Source organism: Dermacentor silvarum, chromosome 9 (genome assembly GCF_013339745.2).
Source record: "Dermacentor silvarum isolate Dsil-2018 chromosome 9, BIME_Dsil_1.4, whole genome shotgun sequence".
Lineage (NCBI taxonomy): Eukaryota > Metazoa > Arthropoda > Arachnida > Ixodida > Ixodidae > Dermacentor > Dermacentor silvarum.
The window spans coordinates 71248608-71273367 of NC_051162.1; the positions used below are offsets into that span (position 1 = coordinate 71248608).

Below are 24760 nucleotides of genomic sequence, written 5' to 3' on the forward strand. Positions count from 1 at the left end.
CACAATATTAGCACTCACCCAGCTACTCAACGCCTTGGTGGCCATGTGTAAAAGCACTGCCTTCATCCTCACACTCGTCTGCCTCCAACACAACGCAGCTTCGAAAGCCCGTAAGTTCTCTAGTCCTTTTTTAACAAGCGCTCCCAATTTTTTCACCTTACATTTGTTGGGCGACCATTTATGACGAAAATGTTGTTACGGGGAGATGTCAAAAATAGTTTATTCACAGTTTTTTTTAAGTTACAGTGAGTGGCACCATAACAAGAATGATAGTGGGCTGGGGATACAGCACGTCCTCTTTCTCGTCTGTTAGGTCATTTCTATTTCGCCCGCAGGATAAGTGCATGCCTCATAATATTACCCCTCGGCTGCGAAAGTACTGACTCGGTGCAGTCGAAGAACGACGGCACGGCAAAGGTTTACTGCACACACAGGGTTAATCAGTGTCTGGGACATGGTAGGTCTTCAGGTGGACCACGTCCACAATGTCGGTGCGTGGTTGAGCCGATGGACACGAAGACAATGCACCAATTTCGTACGTTGCGTCGGTCACTCGATATGGACTGGTGTACGGGAACAGCAGCGTTTCAGAAAGCCCGACAAGTTGCCCTGGGGACCAGAGGAGGACGAGAGACCCAGGGACAAAGTGGGTTAGTCCTGCAATCGGTATTGTATCGAGAGGGCTGGTGGATCTGCGACACACTGAATCGAGCACGGGCAACTTGACATGCATGGTCAGCAGGGGCAATGGATTCAAGATCATACTCGGTACCGGGGCACGTGGAAGAAGGCACCAACGTGTCTATGGGCAACGTAGGATTTCGGCCGAATAAGGGAAAAAAAGGTGAATAACCAGCGCTCTCATGTCTGGGCGTGTTATACGCGAATGTCATGAAGGGCAATGCAGTGTCCCAATCCTGGTGATCGGTGGACACATACATAGCCAATATGTCCGCCATTGTTTGGTTCAGTCGCTCACATCAAGTCATTAGTCTGGGGATGCTAGGCCGTGGTCAGTTTGTGTTGCGTCGAGCAAGAACGTAGAATGTCTTCGATCACCTTCGAAAGAAACTGTCTGCCCTGTTCAGTAAGGAGTTGCCAAGGTGCACAATGATGCAGAATGACATTATGGAGTAAGAAGTCCACAACGTCGGTAGCGAAACTTGTGGGAAGACCACGGGTGATCGCGAATCGCGTTGTATAGTCTGTAGCGACAGCGACCCGTTTGTTCCCTGAGACAGACAGAGGAAATGGGCCAAGTCAAGGCCAACGCGATTAAACGGCTTATATGGGACGCCGAGAGGCTGAACATACCCTTAAGAAAATATGAGATGAGTTTCACATGAAGGTCTGATGACATTACAGCCAAATGAGTCTCTGATGTGTTTATTCGGAAATATTCTGATGTATTCCTAATGCCATTCTAAAACATTTTGTCCACCGTAGTTCTGATGCATACTTGATGAGTGCTTTTCTTGTGAGCATGAAATGTCTTCCTAATGCGTGCTCCAAAGCAGTTTTTGTGTGACCGTGTCATGTCTTCCTAATGAGCCTCTACGGAGTTTACACATTAGATTGCTGGCATTCATAGAATTCCTAAAAGCAAAATTAGCCACTACGTGTGGCAACATTTTCTGATGTGTCCTTGGTGCTTGATATACCAAGCTAAGGTGCAGCACTTTTTCTAACATCCAACATGTACGTGGGTCCGTATATATGCTGCACATTAGACATTTCTCAACAAAAAAAAAGTTGATAAACATTTATTAAGCATATACCACGCTTCCTTAAAGACAGAAGGAGGTTAAATGTAAGGAACACATAGTATCTGTCTGGTTATTGATGTGATATTTTCCTTTCATTTAAACTCCCTGCTAGTCTTTGAGGAGAGACTGTTTTTGAGGTGGAGGGTCGTCGTCTTGAAGTGAGTGCATGTGTACCCTGCATGGTGAAAGGACCGAAAATTAACACTTGGCAATGAACCACAGGAATACACACTGTATCACTTGCTGCAAAACGATTTGGAAATGTTAGTTGTGCGAAAAATTTATGCAATGTCGGTTCACATAATGTCGTTGAGGAACTGCTGTGCAGCCTTTGGGTGTAGCAGTAACTACAGTATGCCCAAATTTCTCTTGGCTGTACAAACATGTAACATGGATCAGCTGTGGGTGTACGTGTTGTGAACTACTTTGGCTGTATTCGTTTCCACTCGACAAAGAGCAGCAGTGTCTGTTGATTGCTCGCGGGAATAGGAAAATCTTCTATCTGATCAGTTGGCGTGGAAACAACCATAGGATTGCTGGTGTACGGGCAACCCAATGCAACCCCGAGACATTTAAGTGCCAGCCGTTATAGAATATTTGCATGAGCTACCGGCAGAGTTCTCATGCATTTCAAGTCCACTATGCCATGCCTATGTTGGCCTATGTCCACTATGTCCCACCGATGTTGGTGCTCTCCTAGGCACATGCTGAGGCACCGGCCAGTCTGCCCCATGTAAATCTGACCAAATATACGCATGATCAAAAGAATAGACCACGCAACCCCTGACGGATACAAGACAAGTTTGGTGGTATCTTTAACTAAGCAAACCTCCCTTGCCTGGGTGTCTTTCTCAATTCGCTTGTGGACTGCTATGCACATATATAGCCAGAAAGAAATAATGTAGACAGGATATGAACGACAGTCCGTTAGTGAATTGTGAAAGGCGAGCAGGCAAGCGAAGCTTGCTTGGTTACCACTAAATTTGTCCACTAATATACCACTAAATTTGTCCAGTGTGTGTCCGAGGCAGTGTATTGTACTCCTTTCGCATGTGGTCAAATGCACATAGTGCAGACTGGCGGATGCCTAAATATGTATTTAAGATATCAACCATATTTGACTCTAAACACCAGTATGCTAATCCATCTTGGCCATGCATTGCAGCAATAGGGCTTCTGGCCAGATTACGATCCTCACCTTTTTTCACCTACAGTGGAAAATTGAGACGTGAAATCAGGCATAACGCATAAATAAAAAGACGTGTGAGCCAGCCCCATTAGGGTATGAGCAACCCATAAGTAATGGTCTCCCTTCTCTCACAGTGTAAATTTTGTCCTGAAGTTACATGAACTGACCGGCAAACTCAAAAGGACGCTACAAATTTCATCTAGTGGACACAGCTGGTTCTCAGAAAATGCACAAATACAGGGATGGGTATCCATTGGCATATTGTAGTAATAGTTGTCGCAAGTTAGCTTCTTCGACATTGCTGCCACACTTCACCTGTCACAAGGCTACACCTTCACATTTCATTTCAAGAAATTTAAGCTCATCATATGTGTATTTGCCAGTGGCAGTTAATCTGAGAACAAGACAGAAATTATTGTAAATAGCAATGTTAAAGTAACAATGGTAAGCAAAGGTAAGCACGCTGCACACTTAGACCTCTGACATATTTGGCACACTAACGTTCGAATTCTAACATGCACAAAAACTGCACATGCGTGTAGCATAAACAGAGAAAAAATACAAAAATAGAAGCTACAGCATAAGGAACAGTTTCAAAACAATAAAACCAAAATAAGAAGTGTAATATACTGTGTGCAAAGCAAAAATAAAATTGAACTTGCAGCCAAGTGACTGAAGCGAGAAAAAAGATGCTAAACATCAGGACATGTTTGGTTTAGTTTTATGTAGAACACGATAATGTGTGCATAATGTTATGAACACAAATAAGGAGCAAGTTGAATAAAGTTGCATAAATATTTAGCCTATTTAGTAAGCTGAGTTGAGAAATATGTCGATAAGCTTATACACAAATCATACTGAGATCGTACTTTCTGGTACACATATACTTCATACATACCTGACATGACATCCAGATTACACGCCGTGCTGCTGTAGCCATGGCTGCGGGATCCCTGCATTTCCCTGCCATTATGTGGACACTGCTATAGGGTCACGGTCTCACCACTGCAAAATGAGTTCAGTGTTAACTTATAGCATTGATTGGCACATAAAACAGTCACGAAAACATGTCGGCACTAGTGCAGGGTGGCAACAGAGCACAAGGTCGAGTCACTGAAGAATGTCATGATAATAGGGACCCCTTCATCAAAGTAACATTTTGAACACGCACGCAGCAGCTCATACAAGAAATGTTTCTTTACATACTAGAGTTTCCTTTCATGACTTAGTTTAAACAACTTTACCCTGCCATGTTTAGTTACGTCAAAGTTATGGCAACACCCCTTGTTTTGAAAAGAACGCTGCCCCAGTAGCAAGCTGTGATTGCTTACATTTTCTCCTCAAACTGCTCGTAAACCGAAAACCTGGTAAGCAGAGATTATTTACAACGTGGAAGAATTTATAAGCGAAAAAACGTAATTGCAGTAAGAATCGGTGAAGAGACAAATTAGTCGTTATTATGCAACTTCAGCAGAAAAGCGGAAGCACACGCACAAGTGAACACGATTATTTCCGAACGTAATCTTTCTCCATCGGAAGAAAACGCTTATCAGGATATTCAATTTCGCATAAAAGCAATAAATTCTGACAAACAACGCGCAGCATGCACAAGCACAGTTTTCACTGTTGTCGCAGAAGTTCTATTTCCTGCGTTCGCAAGGCACGCTATGCACACACGAGAAGCACGCACAACACACGTGTACTTAGCAAGCACGACTGCTTACCTTTTCAATGGTACGATGCTCTCCAAGTTGCCGGTGCTGCGTCGACGACATTACTCCCATCATAGATGTCGCTGCGTAGTGGACGAGCTGAGGCACGCTAACAACACGCATTATTTCTTTTCGACGTCCACCAAACTTTCCACGACAAGCAGACAAAGGCCACGGCATGAAAATCGTTGGTCCACATTTGCCTGGCGCGCCACGCACACGGCGAGTTTGCAGCGAGACACAAGGTATCTTCTGGCACTTTTGTGCACGCTAACTACGTCCCGTTTCATTACAGCAAACATAAAAACACACGATCAAGCTACACATCGTAATAGCACCGTTGCAGCTCGCACAGACGACCGCCATCTTGAAGACTGAGGAAAAACAATAGCGCCACCTGCATACTTGTGAGGTTGTTGTGGCCTTCGTGATGCCAACAATAATAACCAGTAAACTCATGTTTTGTGCTGTGTTACGCCCAGCTACATATATATGCCGGCAAAACAAACCACCGAACAGTCCACATTTTACAGTATAGTTTATTGTAGAAAGAAATTCTATGACGTACTTTCAATTTTGGATTGCTTCCGCCGTCTGCAGCCAGTAAAAGCATAGCCTTAGAAATCTGGTTATGTTATCCTTTGAAAGCCGTCGCTGGGGCGTGAGTTGAATGATTTCGACGGCCTGCGCCGTCACTTCGTTTTAGATAACTTCCTGCAGTCGTTAACATCAGCTGTAGGCTCAGAAATTGGCGAAACGATCTCTGCAGTTTGCCTCCATCATGGTTTTCGCATAAACCCCAGAATTGGTTTTAAATCAACATTTTTGGAAAACTATGTAACACTGCGATTGGCCTGTGAATTGCGCTCCATATGATAGACTAATAATCTGTATTATTAGCCCCCTGCGCCCCCCCCTCCCAAAAAAAAAATCAGAGCCCTTCCACTATGTGCAGATCGAAGACCAGCGAGGCTGTTGGTTTTGCTTCATGATATTTAAAATTGTTTTAATTTGGTGGTTATGTTAAATGGTTGGAAAGACACAACACATAACTTTGTTGCATCGCCGCGCGCCGTATGTGTATGTGCGAGTGAAAGTGAGTTTAGGCGACTAGATTCGCACCACCTTGCACCATCGGCCTCAGCACGTTAGGCCGCTACGCGTATCGGCTTCTCGTCGCTTTCGCATCCATTCGCGCTGTTGAGTGCGCCAACGCTCCTCGAAGGCGCGTTCTTCCTCTATGGAGTGAGCGACACGGGTCTTGCCCATACCCAGTCCAAGGGGCAACTGATGACGTCGCTAGGCAAATGGCTATGTCACGAGAGAATGAGACACAGCTACTGGTTGGTAAGGAGGTTTTTAAAAATTTCTTTTTTTTAAAGCCTCCTTGCTGGTTGGTAAGACTATTGCGTTTTATCACTGACGTTTCGACACGCATCGTCATAGACTAGCGTTTGGGCAACAGCGTTCATCACTCCGCCGCATTGTTTTTGTCTCTCTGGGTCCCACGTGTGACAAGGGTAATTCAAGGGCTCGTTACAGGTCCCCGGCCGAGCCCACAGAGGTTTGCGCCATTGAGCTCGGACCCTTTCTGCACTATCGCCAGGACCGGCCCACATGACATGCGTATGTGCCATTGCGCTGGACCCTTTTTTCACTACCTCCAGGATCGGCCCACTTGTGTTTTGTCAACATTTCGGAGACATTTTTTTTCTAGATCCTAACCAAGGACAGCTTCGCTGCATGAAATAAAAAATAAGAAAAAATAAAAGTTGGTGTCATACACAATTTTATGTCATGTGCTTTGACATTAGCAATGACAAAAAAAAGCTGTGTACTCCTCTTATCAGAAATCCTAATATGCATTGCCATTTGAGTCTCTGATGTACTTGTGATGCTAAACAACATTAGGCGGTGCATTTCTGATGCCTGTCTGATGGCACATTAGAAATGCATAACGTCCTAATCAGAAACTCATGGTTCATTTTCATAAGGGATAGCCCACAGGCGGGAGCGGCGGCTTTTTCCTGCGCTGAGAAAGGTCACTAGAGGCCACGTAACGGCGCACTGAGCGGGACATGCCTGGCCAGTAGAACCGACGGCGCTCGCTATCGTATGTGCGTGAGACGCTGAGGTGACTAACTGTTGACGCATCATGAAGCGGGGCCTGAACAGTCGAACCGAGGTGTTCCGGAATCCCAATTAAGAGTTCAGTACCATCAGGAAGCAAGCTTCGACGATGTGAAGTGTCATCATGGAGAACAGAAAGTAGCAGAGAGGCATCATGAGTCTGGGAGTGGGGATGGTCGATAATGTTGCTTAAGACCGGGTCCTGGCGTTGTTCAGCAGCAATGTTGAAGAATTCGGAGATGGTAAGCGCACAATGACTGTAGTCGGGCGGTGCAGGCTCTGGTTGGTTGAAGGGGTACAGGGAAAGGCAGTCGGCATCCTGATGTAAACGGAGAGATTTGTAGATGACCGTATATCAGTATTCTTGATGTCATAATGCCCAGTGTGCAAGGCGTCCCTTGGTATCTTTGATTGAAGATGGCCAGCAGAGAGCCTGATGGAGAGTGATGATGGTGAAAGTTCTGATGACGGTAAACGAGCCACAAGGTTTGACCTAAGTTATCGCTATTTTAGGGTTTCTTTAAGAATGCGGCTTATTACGCCCAACCAGGCGTGTTCATGAAATAAATAATTACTGGTAGCCCAAATAAAGACAGTAAATCACCACTCCCAAGGTTATTCCAATTTGTAAAATTTATAACACTGGCGACTTCGTATTTTTGCACACCAAAAATGCAAACATTTATTATTATTATTATTATTATTATTATTATTATTATTATTATTATTATTATTATTATTATTATTATTATTATTATTATTATTATTATCAAGCACCTCAGAATTTGGTTATGCAAACCGATGCATGCTTTAGAATAGGGATTCGAGTTACATGTAACTTACGACACTAGTTTTAAATTTTGCCAGGTAAAGTGACCTACAGTCGCCTCAAAAAGACTTGAACCACTAGTTGGGATAAAAAAGCAATATCGTCAGATTTTGCACCATACACCATGCCCCTGCTCGCTTGTGCTGCAAATGAAATATTTATTTACATGCGGATGCCACGCAATGTGGGAATCGATGTAAGCGAAGCTTTCTGTGCTGTTTGCTTTTAGCGACAATTAGCGGTGAGATTGGTGGTGATTGTTTATTTCTTCAGCATTTTGTACAATGCGAGGTTGTTAAACGTTACCTAACTTACAGCACTGCTGTGTGTCGGTGTAGCACAAACAATACAGTGACAACACCAGCCGCACCAGTGGAAAAGTCGATGCAAGACGAAAAGAAAGTCGTTATAGAAATGAATGTAAGGGCAGGCAGAGTCACTCATTGATGCACCTAAGGATACGGAACCCAAGGCTCCCTTTGATTAACTCACCCTATAGTGTGACTTGTATGGTACAGCAACATTATGAGTGTAAATAATTTGGCTTTACCTGGCCTACGTATAGCTGTTCTGCATTCGTGATTTCATTAAAACACAAACACAATGTCAAATTTGCCATCGACTTGAATACTAAACTCACATGAACAAAGAAAGTCGCAGTCTCGCACGAAAGGCGAAGCATCAGTTGCGATAACAAATTAGCAGAGATCGATATGAAGTAAAGATAGTACTTTTATCGGCCGTATCAATTTATATACACTCGCTTGCTAACAAAATTAACAAGTACGGTGTCAGCGCGTACAGGAAAATATGAACGCATCACGCTCGATGACCGCGGTCACTCGCTGTCAGAAAGCTGGCGTTAGGAAACGCGGCAGTAGCAGCGAGCGAAGTGACCTTCGTGTTGTCTATCGCTTCAACGCAAACTGAGCGCCGAGAACACACAGCACGCACAAAGCTACGTGCTGCCGACGCACCTATACTCTGTCCCCAGCGCAGATCGTTCTCAAGATACGGCCGCTCGACCACACGCCGCCGCCACGTACGCATTGCAGCCGGCGCAGAATGCACACTCCTTCCCTCCCGTCCCCCCCCCCCCCCCACCCCATTATGCATAGTAACACTGGGTGCCTCGCGCGTGACCGAAGACGGTGCGCTTCCTGCCCTCTTTCCTCCCTTTCGCGCAGGCGCGATCGAGCCATGATTGTCAGCTCCCTTCGCACGCTTTCACTCCCACATACAGCACAGGGTGTTATCGCCCTTGGACTTTCTCCGGAACCTGACGACAACGGCGACGGCGATGGCAGAAAAACGCCTGGATAATCCATATAATTGTTATCGCAATAAAAGTCTACTGCCTGTATTGGCTTCACTTTTGCCTTCTGTGGTGTTTGAAATTAAAGTATATTTTCAGCATATTTTCAGTAAGGCAATCGTTTTTTTTAATGTTGAAGAATTTCTTAGTGTACAGTGCAAGACAAATAAAAGCAAAAGGTGCATACAATTTTTTTCTCTATTTCTTGAAAATTGAGTTCATAAGTATCATGTTATCACATTGCAGTCAATACGGGGAAAACATTCGTTTACCCAAGAGTACTTGAAGAAAGATCTCAGCAAGGATTTTATACACTACGTGTCAACGAACAGATCACGTTAAATTTAAAAAAGGCAACTCCTTTTGCAAAAAGATTGAAAATTCTTTATGAAGATGGAGATAATAAATATCCTAAAGAGGTAAGAACACAAACAATTCTGTGGTTTGCAGTAACGTAAAATGGCTTTCATAAAAAACAGAAATATTCGTGGCGCTGTGTTTATTTCTCAATAACCAGCAAAGGCCCTCTGATAAACCCTGTAAATACCATGTAAAATAACTTGAGCATTTGTCCAAGTCTCCCATGATATATTGCTTTTGTTCGTTAACTGCAAACGCGTTCCAACATTGTGGCTATAAAAGTTCAATTTCAAAGAAGCGTTTCTTGTATCTCAAAGAAGCGTTTTAACCAACCACTGAAAGGCAAGCGCTAGTTAAGGTGATGATGATAATGTAATGGCACCGAATAAACTAGAATCGATTAACCAGTACAATCAAATCATTTGGTTAGGTCTTAAGAGCAGTCACGACGTATTCGAGCAAAAATGTAATTCTTAGCTCAGTTGTCAGGTACCGCTACTGTGGCATTGATCCAGAGAGAAGTAACACCTTCTTGCCAACATTTCTGGCTCAATAAACTCCATTTGTTTCGCGTCGTGACAGTATGTTACAATGATTATAATATAGCAAAGCATTTTCACTGTCACCAAATTTCATTGCTACATTTGTCCGTTGCCGTCGCCTCCACATCCTTAAGTGCTGCGTTTTCTTAGAGTGTTTTCTAATTCACTCTACGCTTATGTATCATACAATATATACGAGATGGTATTAGACCTTCTGCTAAATTTATAAGGATGCCTAGAAGCTACTCAAAGGCGTCCTCCTTCCGACCCCAACAGGATCCGAAATGAGGGTAGTAGGTGGGTGGTAAACTTTAGTGACGTCCGGAAGAAGTCACCCCCCTCCTCCCCGTTTTTATGGAGGGAGGACCGCGGGCCGCACCCACGCCGGGACGAGAAAGCCAAGCCTCACCGCCGCACCGTGATCCTTCTGGTCTTCCTGTAGTTGATGGGACTAGTCGTGGCTCTTGATGAGTGAATAAAAGGTGTGTTGCGAGATCCCTTGATGCGTGTGGTGCTGTAAAGAGGGGCAAATATCGAAAACGTCAGCCTGCATCTGCCTGACTTGTATCAGACCACCAGCGTTACCAAAATGGAGTGAGGACACGGTGAAAAGCGACGGGCGCATCTTCTCAGCGTTGCTAAAAGCACTGATGAGCGAAAACGTGGCTAAGAGGCGAGGCTACAACACTTGGCGCTCAAAACCATTGTACCAAACGTGCCGTAGTTCAACTGGTGACAAATTGATAACAAATTTATGTTCACTGCAGCAGCATTTGGCGTATTCGTATCTCAACCAACGCAGAAAGCGTGTAGGGCACTGTGTAGTTAAGTTTTACTCGCCGCCAATTGGCTAAAAACCTCAAACATTGATGCCACAAACAAGACCAATGCACAAGTGTACAACACACGATGAAGCTGTACTGTGCGACAGAATGCTTTGCACTACCATAGACACTCACATTGTGTGGAATCAGGGTAATCTTTCGTAGGCAGCTTTTGGATTTGATTCACCATACAAAGAGCGTAGGTAATGACGTAATTACACGTTTAAACATACAAGAGGTGGCAATATGTATGGGTGTTCTTGCAAAGACTGCAAAATACATTTAGAAGTAGAGCACTCAAGATGAAATTACAATTCTTTAGAAACTGGAATTTTGGAAAGAGCCAGAAAACAAGTCTCTCCGGAGCCAGAAAACAAGTGTTCTGATTTTCTCGCTAAATATTAAGTATATTATTATTTTAATAATTTACCACCCGTACGCGGATAACTACAATAGAAAGTTTGCAGCAACTGACAAGTTCATCTCTTATACGTCTTCCAATCACAAAAGAAATGTTCTCCTAGCCTCGACAGTTCGAATAAGTTTCTCATTTCTTGCTGGAAAAGCGGAACTCAGAGTCCGAGTAGCGCAGAAAACCGCGTTCCTAGAAATATAGGCTGTTCATATCTAGTGACGTTTCCGGGTCTGCCGCGACGAAAATCAAACCATCTTCCTTATATCAACATGCTGATAACGGCTCATGGCTTGCATTTAATTCGCATCGTCATTGACGCAGCACAACGAAGATTATCTGTCAGGTCACACTGTTCTAGGGTTTTGCTTGGCGACACATAGTATTGTAGCTTTTAGGTGCGAAGCACCTTATGCGCCCGGGCTGTCGGCGTCTCCTCAATACCTATATGATCTCCTGTAGTCGTCGTAGTAATCACGGTAAGGAGGCGGAATAAACATTTATTCAAGAAAAATGAAAAAAAAAGATACAGAGTTGCTTGTTTCTTCCGTCTTGTATCCTGTATCCCTGTGTGTGTGTGTGTGGGGGGGGGGGGGGCGACCTGATTTCAGGATTCCAGGGGCGTTGGCGGCCTGCCGGGCCCGCCACATCAGTTGTTACTGGTAGGGCGGGTCTGACCTGGCCAGCATTGCCTCCCACTGTTCGGGTGTGGGGTTGAGGATAGGGGGGGGGGGGGTGTCGGTGTGTTGGAACATGCAAGGTAGTATGGTACAGTGACGCATACGCATTCATAGCGATAGAGGGTGGGGTGTAAAGCATGATATAAGCTGAGGTGTGGGGAAGTGTTAGTTTGAAGTTGACGCCAGGCGACAGTGCCTTCGTGGGGGAGGGATTTGTGTGGAGTGGGTAGATGAGGTGGGAGAAGCGGTAGTGTTGGAGGATGGTGTTCTACTGAGGAGATACACGGTCCACTTGTAAGTCACGGTCTTCATGTTGCGGAGCACGGGTGGCGTATGCTCAGGCGACAGCGTGAGCTTGCTGGTTTCCGCGAAGGCTTTCGTGGCTAGGGGTCCATACAATCTCTACCTCCCAAGGAAAAGATGGGGAAGCGTCAAGGATACGGTGGGCTGCAGCAGAGATCCGTCCTTCAGGAAAGTTGTGGCAGGCAGATGGAGAGTCCGTGATGACTGTGACGTATTCATGTGCGGGGCGAGATATTATGGCAAGGACGATGGCCACTTCCTCTGTTTCTGTGACGCTGTGAAGGATTCCAGCACCACTTCATGGAAGCCGACGTCGATCACGCTTACCGTCTGAGCGCGGCGGTGCGCGTGGGTGGAAGCGTCGGTGTACAGGGTACCCGGCAGTGAACCGTAGCGCTTCTGAAGTGCTCGGGCTCTAGCCTCGCGATGCTGGGTGTGGTGGTCTGGATGCATATTTTTGGGTATAGGAGCGACTTGTATACAGTTGCGTATTGCCAACTAGAGTGAGTGGCCAGAGGTGGTGGTGAGGTATCCTATGCGGTTGAGGACCATGCGACCTGGTGCCGTGAGGGCAAGGCGTTCGCGTCGGCTTGTCAAGTGGACCTCGATAATTTCCCGAGCAGTATTGTGTATGCCAAGAGATTCTAACCACAGGGTGGCAGTTCCAGGAGGGAGACCCAAGGCTTGTTTGTATGCCTTCCTGAGAAGCACGTCGACCTTGTCTAGCTCCGCCGGGGTAAGGGTCAGGTAGGGGGTGGCATAGGCCACGCGGCTAACGATGAGGGCTTGAATGAGGAGAAGTACATCTTCTTCCTTGAGACCGTTGCGTCGGGAAATGATCCTGCCAACCATCCTCAGGACTTGGGATGTTGGGGTGGTGAGGTGAGTGGTGAGGTTCTGAGGACCACCGCGATTGCGCTATAGGTGGAGTCCCAAGATGCGAATTTGTCTCACCTCGAGGATGGGGGGTCCTGCGAAGGTGAGGTTGATTTGGGAAGGGTTTTCTCGGTCGCCGGACTGAGTGTTGCGGCAGAGAACTAGAAGTTGCGACTTGTCTGGTGAGCAGTGGGGACCACACTGTTGGGCTTATCGATGAACGATATCAGCTGCCTGCTGGAGCGCTTCTTCCTGGCAGCCCACCGATCCCCGAGTCGTCCAGATTGTGACAGCGTCTGCATACATAACGTAATGTATGCCTGGTATGGACTTGAGCTGATGCGGGAGTCCCATCATGGCGATGTTGAAAAGCGCGGGTGACAGCACAGCACCCTGCGACGGTCCCCTGTGGGGTGTTCGGACGGGTTGAGCGTGCAGACAATCTATTCCGATGGTGGCTGTTCGGTCGGTGAGGAAAGCACGTATGTAATTATACATATGCTTTCCACATATGGTGGCGTTCAGGTTGGTGAGAATTGCCTGGTGAGAGACGTTATCGAAGGCTCCTTTGATGTCAAGGGCAAGGATGGCGCTTGTGCTGGTGGGGTGACGCGCTCCAGTACCTCCTCTTTTAGTTGAAGAAGGATGTCCTGTGTCGGTAGATTCGGGCGGAAGCCAAACATAAGTGTCTGGCAGGAGAAGGTGTGTTTCCAGGTAAGGCTGTAGTCGATTGAGGACTACGTGTTCAGAAAGCTTGATGAGACAATATGTCAGGGAGATGGGGCGGAGATTATTCACGCTCAGAGTCCTGCTGGGTTTGAGAATTAGAGTGATGTCTCCGTGCTTCCACTCCTGGGGTAAAGTGCCAGCTTGCCAGTGGTGGTTGATGAGCTCGACCAGAGCCTCAAGCAGCCCGTTTGTTAGCTTGTCTCTGCCCTGTGTCGTGTTGCAGGTGAGGTGATTCATACCTTGCCTTAGCTCGGGTAGACTGATGGGAAGGTCCAGGTCCTCATTGAGAGTTCCCGTGCTATCTTGCGGAGGTGCTGTCGGGATAGTGGAGGGGCCGATGTATTTGTTTTGCAGTTCTTGCAGAACATCAGCGTCGGTGCCTGGGTACGCATGGAGAATCCTTTTCGTGGTGTGGTTGGCAACCATCTTGTTCCCGGACGGATCTAGTAGATGGCGTAGGATGCCCCATGTCTTGGTTGTGTTGAAGGTTCCTGACAATTCGTTGCAGAAATGTTGCCAATTCTGCCTGGTTAGCCTGATGGCGTATTTCTCCGCTGCTTCGGTAATGTTGCTGACTCGAAGTTTAAGCCGACGATTGTGTTTTAAGGTGAAAGCCTTTAATGGCTCATACTCCCGGCGTCCGACGGTCCGTACGTCCATGCCCTAGAACGGTGCCAGCTGTGGCCTCTCCCTATAACACTCTCTCAGCAATCACGTGAAGGCACAGTGGCGCGCGCGGCAACGCTCCTTCGTCAGACGTCTCGTTGCAGCTGTCGAGTTACTCGGATAGCTCCCAAGCGGCCCGGTAATGGTTCCACAGCAAGCGGTTCGGAGAAACGCCCGAAGAATGTGGATTCCCCCGAGACCAAACGCCAGAAGAAGAATGGGCGAATGCGCAGGCGGCAGTAGTCAGTCGAATGGGCACAGGCTTTCGCCGAGCACACTTTACAATATACAAAGTGTCCTTCAATTTGTTTGCGTCTCCATCGCTTGATGAGGTTATAGCGTGCCTCCCAGAGGTGGAGTAAGTATGTGTCGATGCGGGGTTCTCTGTTGTAAGCGCGAGTGTCCTTGAATGTCTTCCTACCACAGCCTTGAGGTCCTTCACCCATGATTCCAGATTGTTGATATTGTGTGTTGGAAGTTGTGCTCTTTCGTTGCGAAGGGCATCCCAGTCAGTGAGCTTGATGCGGCGGATTCGCTGGGGCGGTATGATGTCAGTATGGATTTTGGTGACCAGGAGGCAATAGTCACTGCCGAGTGTCTCTTCCGTGTTTGAACATTCAGCATGCTGAATCCACTGGCTGAGCGTAAGGTCTGGGCAGGTATCCCTGTTCACACTATTGCCGATTTTTGTGGGATGCTGTGGGTCCGTAAGCACGGTGAGCCGGTGTTGTTGGATGGCGTTGTGTAGCATTCACCCCTAGGGTGTCGCTTTAGTGTAACCCCATGCTGGATGTACCGCATTAAAATCACCCACTATCAACACGCAGTGACGTTAGGCAAGCAGTGTTTTCCGGAGGAGGTAGTCTACTTCCAACAGGTTTGCTCTCGGGGGGCTGTAAACATTAAGAATAAAGATGCTGCTGTCCTCTTTCCGGCCAGGGAGAATTTTGATAAGCGAGTAGTCGATGGCAATGCCGTCTCCGGAGCGGGTTACTGTTGCTAAAGCTTTACGCGTGAGAATTGCAACTCTGCTGCCCGGGGTGGATGTGTGGGTGTCATAGCTCGAAAGCTTCGGTGTTGAGCCGGTTTCCTGTAGAGCGATAACATCCGGTGGTGCGTCGCTGTTGATGATGTATTGCCAGAGGGTGCTTTGTTTGCCAGTGAAGGTTCGGTAATTACACTGCCCAATCAAAAGGGGGGGGGGGGTTAGAATTTGCTTCATCTTGGCTACTAGAAACCAGCTGATTATTTAGAAACGCTTCGGGGTGCTCGTAAACGTTGGTTATATTTCGTTTGTCTTTACCAGACTGGATGCCCTTAATTGCTTCTTTGATCATGGTGAACATATTCTGTTGGAGCGATTGAAGTTGGAGTTGAAGGGCGTCGAAGCGAGCGTCAAATTTCTCATTGGTCTGAGCGATCTCTGCGGAAAGGGTGGTAATTTCAGTGGAGAGGGTGGTATTTGAGCCGCCGACATTTCTTCTACCTCATTCTTGTCGGCCTCTGGTACCGTGTTGGCTGGGGTGGCGGGCGGGTTGATAATTTGGGAGACGGGTGCAGATGTTCCAGGAGTTGGCTCAGGGTTTGGATTTAGGGCGGAGGAGGTGCTTTGCTGAACTAGTTGAGTGCGCAGCTGCTGCATCTCTGCGCGTAGTTAGCGTTAGCGTTACGTAGTTCCTGTATTAGTTGAAAAAAAAAGATTTTCTTGAGACGGTGTGTGCGGGTTAGTGTTTGCCGGTTTGGGGGGTATGGGGTATTACAGTAGACGTGCGCGACGTTTTGTGGGATTTGGGGAAAGCACTGTGCCACCCAGCTCACCTTGGGGGTGGCAGTGTCCGCTGGTGGATCCTTGGCCTTGATTTGGGGTGCTGAGCCGGGCTGCAGGAGTGGTTGGGACCTGGTGCAAGATCGGGAACGCAACTGTTGGCGCTGTCCTGGTGTGAGTCGTCGGGTAGATGAACGGAAATGGCTATGCAGGTCCCGCCTGCTGGAACGGTGTGACGACGATGGGGCAGGTTGGAGCCTCTTGGGACAGTCCTTGGCGGCTGTAGGATGTGGGCCTTGGCATAGCACGCACTTTGGTGTGCATGCGTGTCGAGCTATTGCATTCCCGATGCTGCAGGTGGGGCCGATTTGAGCGTCCGGGGTGGGGCACAGGTCGGTTCGGTGGCCGACTTGTTGGAATACGCTCCGTACTTTCGTAGTGTGGTGGTAGGGGGTGCGGCGTAATTCTCCGCTGGCGCACGTGATATAGAAGGGTACTGTCCGGCCTGAGAAGGTTACGAGGGCGGTGGTGGACTTGCCCAGCATTCGAGCATCGAGAATGGTTCAACCGCGGGCTGAGAGGTAGTTCAGAAGGTCTTCCTCGGAGGCACTTGCGGGGACGCCATGTACCGCGCCCCGACCTGAGTCTGTTGGAGCAGCAACGTACGCCGTCACAGCGCAATCCTGTCCGTCAAGGTGGGGGTTCTTGAGATCCCGGATTGTGGTGACCAATTTTTCTCGAGGAGTGCTTGCTATGGCGATATTCTGGGTTACATCAATGCATACCGTAAGGGTACGGGCGTGGGCTGCCACTGCGTGGCCGCTGGTTGCGATGAGGATCTGGGCGAGTTCGGAGGTTGTCTATATTCCGAAGTTGATGCCAACCCGTGGTCTAATTATGATTTTGTAATCCTCTTTTGGGAGCGGCGGTGGGCGTCGAAGATGAGGTGGCTTGTTGGCGGGTGACGGCTGCGTAGTGGTCCTCGAGGCCTGGGCTTTTTGACGTTTCCGTCGGACGGTGAGCCAGTCACTGGCTTCGGTGGTCTCGTTGGGAATATTGTGGGCTGTTTCGCACTCCATGGTGAATTGAAGATGATAGGGGTAAATATTGAGACGGTTGGGGCCGACGGGGGTTTTCGGAGATGCCTTGGGCGTAAACCGACGAAGCCTAACCTCGCGTAGACTTCGACGAGTAGGGCTCGTCCCGCGTGCCCCGCGCTCCCGCGTTCGTCGTCGTCTTCAACAGCTAGCTGTGTTGCCGGTCTTCTGTCGTCGTAATGGGGAGGCCGCGTTTACGGCGTTATGAACCATTCCTTAAGTCAGTATGAGCCCATTAGCGTTGCATCACTGCATACTTCGCACTTCCCCAGGTTTCACGTTAGTGGAGCTGCATTTTGTTCAATGGGTCACTTTACACTTCCGCAAAAAATTTAATTCACCACTCAAACCGAGCCTAGGACCTAATTCCTGCCAACTGTAATAACTAATAAAAACGAAAACAGTAATAAAGGCGTCCATAATGGCCAAATTGCTGAGAGAGTTTTTTTATTAGTTTTTTTTTTTTCGTGTCTGCCTGCAACAGCAAACAGTCATCATTGCATCTATGTGACTATGTAAGTTCACATCTAGGTTGTATATGACCGGTGATGATCAATGTTCTCGAATGTTCCGGGCACGGCCCTGCTCATGGGCCGGGCCGGGCCCTGGATTTTGAGTAAACCCGAGCCCGTGCAGTGCTCTAACTTAGAGCACATCATGCGTTTTCTGACGTACGGCTTTCACCATATTCCAGTTTCTATTAAAATCGCATTTTTATTTTGATTCATTACCTTTAAAAATGTTCGGAAACCTTCGCAAAAACAGCCGTGTTGTTAGGTTTTCGGATGTACTCACTGTACATGCGAAAAGTATTTATTACCTTGTTATGCTTTCTTCCTCTAAACACAAAGGTAAAACTTGTTGCTTGTTTATGTATGTTAAAAGTGAGATTTTTGACATCATAGCTTTTTCTTCGAAATTTTCTAACATACATAAACAAGCAACAAGTTGTACCTTTGTGTTGAGAGGAAGAAAGCATAACAAGGTAATAAATACTTTTCGCATGTACAGTGAGTACATGCGAAAACTTTTCGCATGTACTCACTGTACATGCGAAAACTTAACAACACGGCTGTTCCGGTTAGAAAAAGTACAAGAGGAATGGACATTATTTATTTCCCTACGGGGTTTGAACAATGCTGTAAGCCTGTAATCAAGCATTTATAATGAATATTTTATACCTGCTGCAAAGTTGATTAACACTCTCCAGATTACACTTGGGATAGGCAAGCCATCAATTATTTTGGAGTTTTAGAGCGCAGATCTTAAGCGCCCGTTGCAGCGGCGAGCATCGTCGGCGTCGGCAACTTAACTGAGAGAACGAGCACAGCGAAAGATGGAACCGAATGCGGAGCGCAGGAGGGGAATGAAAGACGCGAGGGTGCGACTGTTTTCAAAACAAATCCGTGCAGGGGTGAGTAAGCCTTGGAGTACCTCCAAAGGTTACATCATGATGATGTCCCCCTTGGAGGTACTTTTCGATCACCTTCTGTCGGTCAGGAGGCTCGCTCATTGTTGCATTCCGCGCTTTCACAAGCGAAACAAAACAACGCATGCCACGAATATTATGTGCGCGCCAACTTCTCGCTCACGTGGAATGAGCTGATCCGAAATGAAGCGCTGCACACCGACCGCGCCGCCAAACAGAGAGGAAAAAAAAATTCACAGCATATCCACGGGGGGAATGTTGATGAGTGGGCGAAGCTCCGGAGGTTCATGACTCTTCCGTGAAAATTCGCCCATTACATCATCATGAAAGACGTGAGAACCAGTGCGTGAGGTTATATAAGAACTTGTATTCATTTTCTTAGATGAGGTTTGGCTTCCGTTGTCCCTTCCAAATGACGGCTTTATGGTCCGTGAAATGCGAGAGCGTTTCTTGTATGAGTTGCAGTTGGACGTTCGTAAATGCATTGTCTATGCACATCCCTCGGGTGGTCGTGGGTTTCAAGTAGTCAAAGGATGTGCAAGTGAGAGCATATCTGCAAGCCATGTGTTGTATAAGCCAATTATTATTATAAGCCATGGCTTGCAGAAAATCGGATTCCTCGTCAAACGCCTTATGCTCATGAACGCCAAACGAGGAGCGATGAGACGTTCTTCGACCGGGTTGAGCGGGGGCAAGTGGTCCGGTTTGGGCGGGTATCGGTAGCCATATGTGACGCTCATGGGAGGCACTTTCCCCACCACCAACGAATCTTTACAGGTAGAGCATATCTAGTACTCACCGCTGCCGGCGGGGAACTCGCGCTGGAGAACGGCGATGGGATTAGAGCACTGCACGGGCTCGGGCTTACCCGAAAGCCCGGGCCCGGCCCGGCTCGTGGGCCGGGCCGGGCCGGGTAGAGGAGTTTGTTCACGGGCTCGGGCCGGGCTCGGGCACGGCGCGTGCTTTTAGACCCGGGCCCGGGCCGGGCTCGGGTTTTTTTGACGCGGGCCCGGGCCGGGCTCGGGCTTTCTGCGAGTTATTCTCGGGCTTCTCAACTCTGAAAAACATGTATTTTTCGATCTCGGGCCGGGTTCGGGCCGGTTTCGAGTCGGGCTCGGGCTTAAGGTAAAGGGGTGGCGGGCCGGGACGGGCGGCTACCGTAGATTATTTCCGGGCCCGGGCCGGGCCCGGGTCTTGCCATAAAAGTTTTGATCGGGCTCGGGCGGGCCGCCCAATGTAAAAGCGGGCCCGGGCCGGGCCCGGGCCGCAAAAATCGGCCCGTGCAGTGCTCTAGATGGGATTGCCCCAAGCCTGCTCGTTCCTGATGGCCGATACGTGACGAGGTTGTTGGCAAACCACAATCTGTCGCAGACATTGCAGCTGTGGCCGAAACTGTTGTTTAGAAAGTCGCGCTTGAAACACGCGTCTGCGCCTTCGCGCAGAGCTCGCTTGAGGCGCTTGGCAGCAGCTTCCCGCGGTCGCGCAGCCTCGGGATCCGCCGGCCTGTACGCGCGTTTCCTCGCCGCTTCTCGGGCTCTCACAGTTTCTGGATCCGCTTCTCGGCGTCGCCGTGCACCTTCTGCTTCACGGGCCCGAACGCAAGGATCCGTTTCTCGGCGCCTCCGTGCAGCTTCGGCTTCGCGGGCTCTCACCTCCGGGTTCTGTCTGCAAGCGCACGCTGCAGCTGCTTTCCGTGCCTTCCGCTCCGCCGCCTTGTCTTCCATATGGCGCAGCGACTCCGAGCGAATGGAGCGAGCACCACCAACGCCATCTAGTGATCACAAACTAGACGAGGCGGCTACGACGGAGGAGAGACTAACCCACGGCGTAAGGAGCTTCGCCCCTAAAAAGAAAACGGTGATAGGTCATCGAGGCGAGACCACGTCATCGAGGCGAGGCCACGTCATCGAGGCGAGGCCACGTCATCGAGGCGAGGCCCCGCCCCTGCAGGAATATGTTGTGAAAACTAAAGCCCCTATATAAAAAAGTAGCGTCACGCTTTGAAGAATGCCGCCGCCTCCTCGCACACCCTGTCCGAGGCCGACGCCGCGTTGGTATTGGCCTAATGACATCACGTGGACCGCCGAGCCGCCGGACGCTGGCTGCGTTTGTTTACGATCACGCTCCGTCGCCATTTTCGCTTGATAAGCGTCTACCGACTGGCGAGGAGCGCACGTTGGTACCGTTGCTCTTCCTTGTTTAAGTTTGAGAATGCGTTAAACTAAGTTTTGTGGCAAGTGCGACGTCGCTTCAAGGCATTTTCCATAACCATGGCTTGCTGCGCCTTTGGATGCCAAAATACTTCTAGCAAAGGCAAGCGACTCTTCTCGATACCGTCCGGTAAGCGCGACGGCGTTAAGAAGAAAGACGTGGATTCATCGAATTGGCAGGAAGAACTTCAGACCAACACTCTCCACACGACTATGCGAGGTAATTTGCGAGTACGTGTACTTTGGTGTATTTGGACGTGTAGTCGGCGCGCTTAATCGTTTTGTACGCCTACAGGCTTGCATTCGCGGGCACGTGAGGCTGCGTGCGAGAACGTCATTCAGAAACTTGATTCCGGAACTTTTTCTTTAAGATTCTGCGCAGTCCTTTTGATAAAATTAAAGGGTCGAGTGTAAAAAGTCATCTTAGGAAAGCAACTCTTTATCGTAATTGTCGTTACTTAATAGCCCTCTTTACAGCGAACAGCTTTGTTTGCCTCTTTCGTTCGTGTTTGTCGTTGGCGGTAGCGCGGTTGATAAGCGATACAAAGGCACCGATGAAAAACGTGCGTACTCTACCAAAATCGAGTTACAGGGTGCGTTCGTCACCAAATGACAGCATCAAAGGTCTTTGAGACGTACATACATGCTAATTCGCGTGAGCTTTAAAGTGTGTGAACTTTAAGAAGCGGCGGTGGAGCACTCGCAAAGAAAACGTGCGGTCACCCGCTCGCAACCGTTCCCAAAGCATGCACCTTAATGCAACTCTGTTCGCGACAAGTACGTCACTTCGTGAACGGACGAGCTAACGTGACAAGTCACAAACCTGAAAAAATAATTTACTGAACGTAAGCTCACTATGCTCTAGTTTGAGACTGAGTGAAGCGCTGTTACCGCCTTCCCGCTTCGCGAGCGAATGCTAAAAAAGTGATTTCATTTTCTATGTACGCAGAGTCCCGACTGGATGACCGACCGCGCAAAATTCTGTCGAGTATGAGGCACTAGAAACATAATAGGACCAGCGCCCACCCCGAGCCTTGGCGCGTGCTTATAAGATTGGCAAGCACGCATGTAGGCAGCTTTGTAGCTTGTAATGCCCCATCGAACCTTCAGAGCAGCGATTGTTTGTGTCCTCTATCAGCCTTTTTACGTCATCTGATACGCGTCGCGAATTGTCATGGTATGGACGGTGCGGATTATTTAGGTTACCGAGGGCTTGCTGGAGGCCAAGATGTTGACATTCGATGACAAACTTATTATTTACACCAATTCGCAACAATATCTTGCGACACGCGCTTGACAAATGTTACGTACCTAATTGTAGCGCACGCGATACATTCGGGGTCGTCATGGTACGGCGTTGGCGCTCGTTTAGGTACTTAAAAGAAGTTTTCAAAACAGGAATAAACGAAAACCTGCCGTCACTGAATTTATATAACCCTCCTTACAGAAATTCTATGCTGTACACGAAGTTACTCGAAGCTAGAAAGCAAACGCTCAAACGCACCGCCTTGCTAAGCGCGCATTCACTCTGCGAAACGTCGTCTGCTACGCTCGAGCGGCGTAGGCGGCGCCACGGTCGAGGAGCGAGCGCGAAAGAGAGGAGAATCGAGGAGGAGGGAAGGTGGAGGAGGAGAGTGTCGCTACTTTTTTATATAGGGGCTTTAGTGAAAACAGTCGCACCCAAGACGCGAGCAGGAAACCAGAGAGAACAGCGCTGCGTAAACAGAAGGCGGAAAGCGGAGGAGGGTACGGCGAAAGGGTGAGGAGGATAGCGGAGAGCCGGCGGCGAGCAGGCGTGCGACGAGAGCGTAAACAAAGCACTAGCCTGGGCTTCGGACCCACTGCGCATGCGCTACCTCGCCTGCGGCGGCGCCGCCGCCGCTAGAGAATGCGCTTCGCGTGAGCCTCGCGTTGCCGTGTTCGCACTTTCTGAACAATGAGCGACGCAACCGATGGAAAAGTTTAGTCTGCCGCTGCTGCTAAGCGAGCTGCCCGAGCAGAGGCTCAGCGCTAGAGTTACTGTATAGGCTCCCTTTAAATCTAGCCTAAACAATAACTCTCCTCAGCACCGCCGCGAGAGCCCCCTGTCGTTTAGAATCAAATTCTTTGCCAGAATATATCGCCAATTCAGAACTCCTAAACAGCTGCGCTCGAAATTCTGATTGTGGGGTATCGTAATCGTCGGTGTATTTTTTTCAGCAAAGGGCAAGACTAATATGTTTTGCTGGAAGGTTCAAATATTTTCGCAACGTTTTAAGAATGTGCGTGATTCATTGCAGCTAACACTAAGATCTATGAGGGGCGAAGTCTACAAAGGTGAAGAGGACCATACAGCTGTGATGATTTCATTCAATAATGGCTGGCGAGTTGTAAGTGACTAAGAACATTTTTATTCTTTTAGATGTTGCTTCCCTGGTTTGGCCTTTCCAGCAGACAGTCTGAATAATTCAGTGATGTTTAGAGCTTTTAAAGCTTTTATAGCCAATATTTTACCATAGTACATAACGGCAAATCCACGCAACAGCCAACAAACCAAAATGATCACCACGCTGTATTACTGGTTATCTACTGCTGTAATGCTATTTCATATTTCCCTGTTAGTGTGTGAAAAAATTGACGACTTGCTTCAGATCATGTGGTTGGAACGACAATTGCATTTTGGGGACTTCTGCGTTGCCGTTAAAGATTTTAATGTTGTGTTTCATGCCCAATATTCACTACTGTTAAGGTTGTCTTTATTTCAATATTTTCTCATTTTATGGCACTTTAATTAAGACTATCTGTAACTATGGAACCAATGTTATCTAATGCTGCAGTAACATTGGAACTAGAATAAACAAAGGTATTTTCAATGAGCTGCAATCACAATAATATGCACGTTCGTGTGCATATGTTGCCTTCTAATTATTAATATAAATAATAATTTAATTAGTAACGCATGCCACATCTCTGTTTCACGCATGCCATATGTACGTATGCTACTGTCTCTCCGTTTATCTCTATAATGCTTTGGTTGTGGCCAATGATACAAAGTAAGCTTTTGAATGCGAGCACAAATGCGGTTGTTGTTTATGCGACCATAATTTTTCGTAGTGTAGTAGCAGCCTAACCCAATCATTTACTTTAATATACTCTTTTTTTAATTAAATAAAAGGTATGAATTATGAGTATTGCATGTACAGAAAAGCAGCGGCATATCTATAACCAAAGATGTCAATTCTCTCATGCAATGCCGCTATCTTCTCAAATATTTGTACATGTTGAATGTTTACAATGAAAAAAAGACACTTGGGTTCGATTTCTTTAAATTAATGTGGCAGTCATATTTTGTTCAAACTTTTGCAATACAGAAAGGAATCATAACGAACAAATTCATCATTAATCATGTTGAAGATGCAGAGCCAAAAATGGGACTTTTACCCCACCTTCTGACTCCCATTACAAGTCAAGAAAATAAATCGGACGTCATGAAGGCCGGTGAGCTAATTATTTATATTATAAAAATGTCTATTCTCACAACCTGGTGGTCTTTAAGGTTCACTACTTTTGTGATACACTTTAGCAAAACAATAACATCCACGATAATGGCAACCTACTGATACAACTTCAGGTCATATGTACTTTGTGCTTTCATGAGATGTTCTGCTTGTCATCGACAAAAACAATGACAATGCCAACAGAATGCCTAATCTGACACTTCTGTCCCTGTAGTACAGTGTCTTAAAAATTTAGATCAACTTATCTTATTCCAATCACATTTTGCATCTTTGATGCTTACCGATGTACACGTTTCAATTTACCACATTTATTTTGAAGGAAACACTGTTTCATTTTTCATAAGCGCACCTTGCTTTCATGACAGCCTGTATTGAGCCAATATTCTAATCAAACATTGGTTGAAAAAGTCCGATATCATCCCACTTTCA

The 24760-nt window shown here is 47.5% G+C and overlaps 1 protein-coding gene and 1 long non-coding RNA gene across 3 annotated transcripts in view; one reads left to right on the forward strand and one right to left on the reverse strand.

The window, feature by feature from the left end:
- Positions 1–24760, forward strand: part of LOC125940352 (uncharacterized) — a 51624-nt gene continuing 26864 nt past the window's right edge. For both annotated transcript variants that reach the window (XM_049656434.1, XM_049656435.1), the window contains exons 1-4: positions 1–110; positions 9188–9360; positions 23114–23203; positions 24185–24311. In XM_049656434.1, coding sequence (XP_049512391.1) covers positions 44–110; positions 9188–9360; positions 23114–23203; positions 24185–24311 — 457 coding nt within the window. In that variant the 5' untranslated portion in view covers positions 1–43. The remainder of the gene's footprint in view (positions 111–9187; positions 9361–23113; positions 23204–24184; positions 24312–24760) is intronic.
- LOC125940354 (uncharacterized) lies at positions 1787–5024 on the reverse strand. Its single transcript, XR_007463575.1, has 3 exons — positions 4680–5024; positions 3854–3960; positions 1787–1941 (listed from the first exon to the last, which is right to left on the reverse strand). It is a non-coding gene; the product is annotated as an uncharacterized LOC125940354 (long non-coding RNA).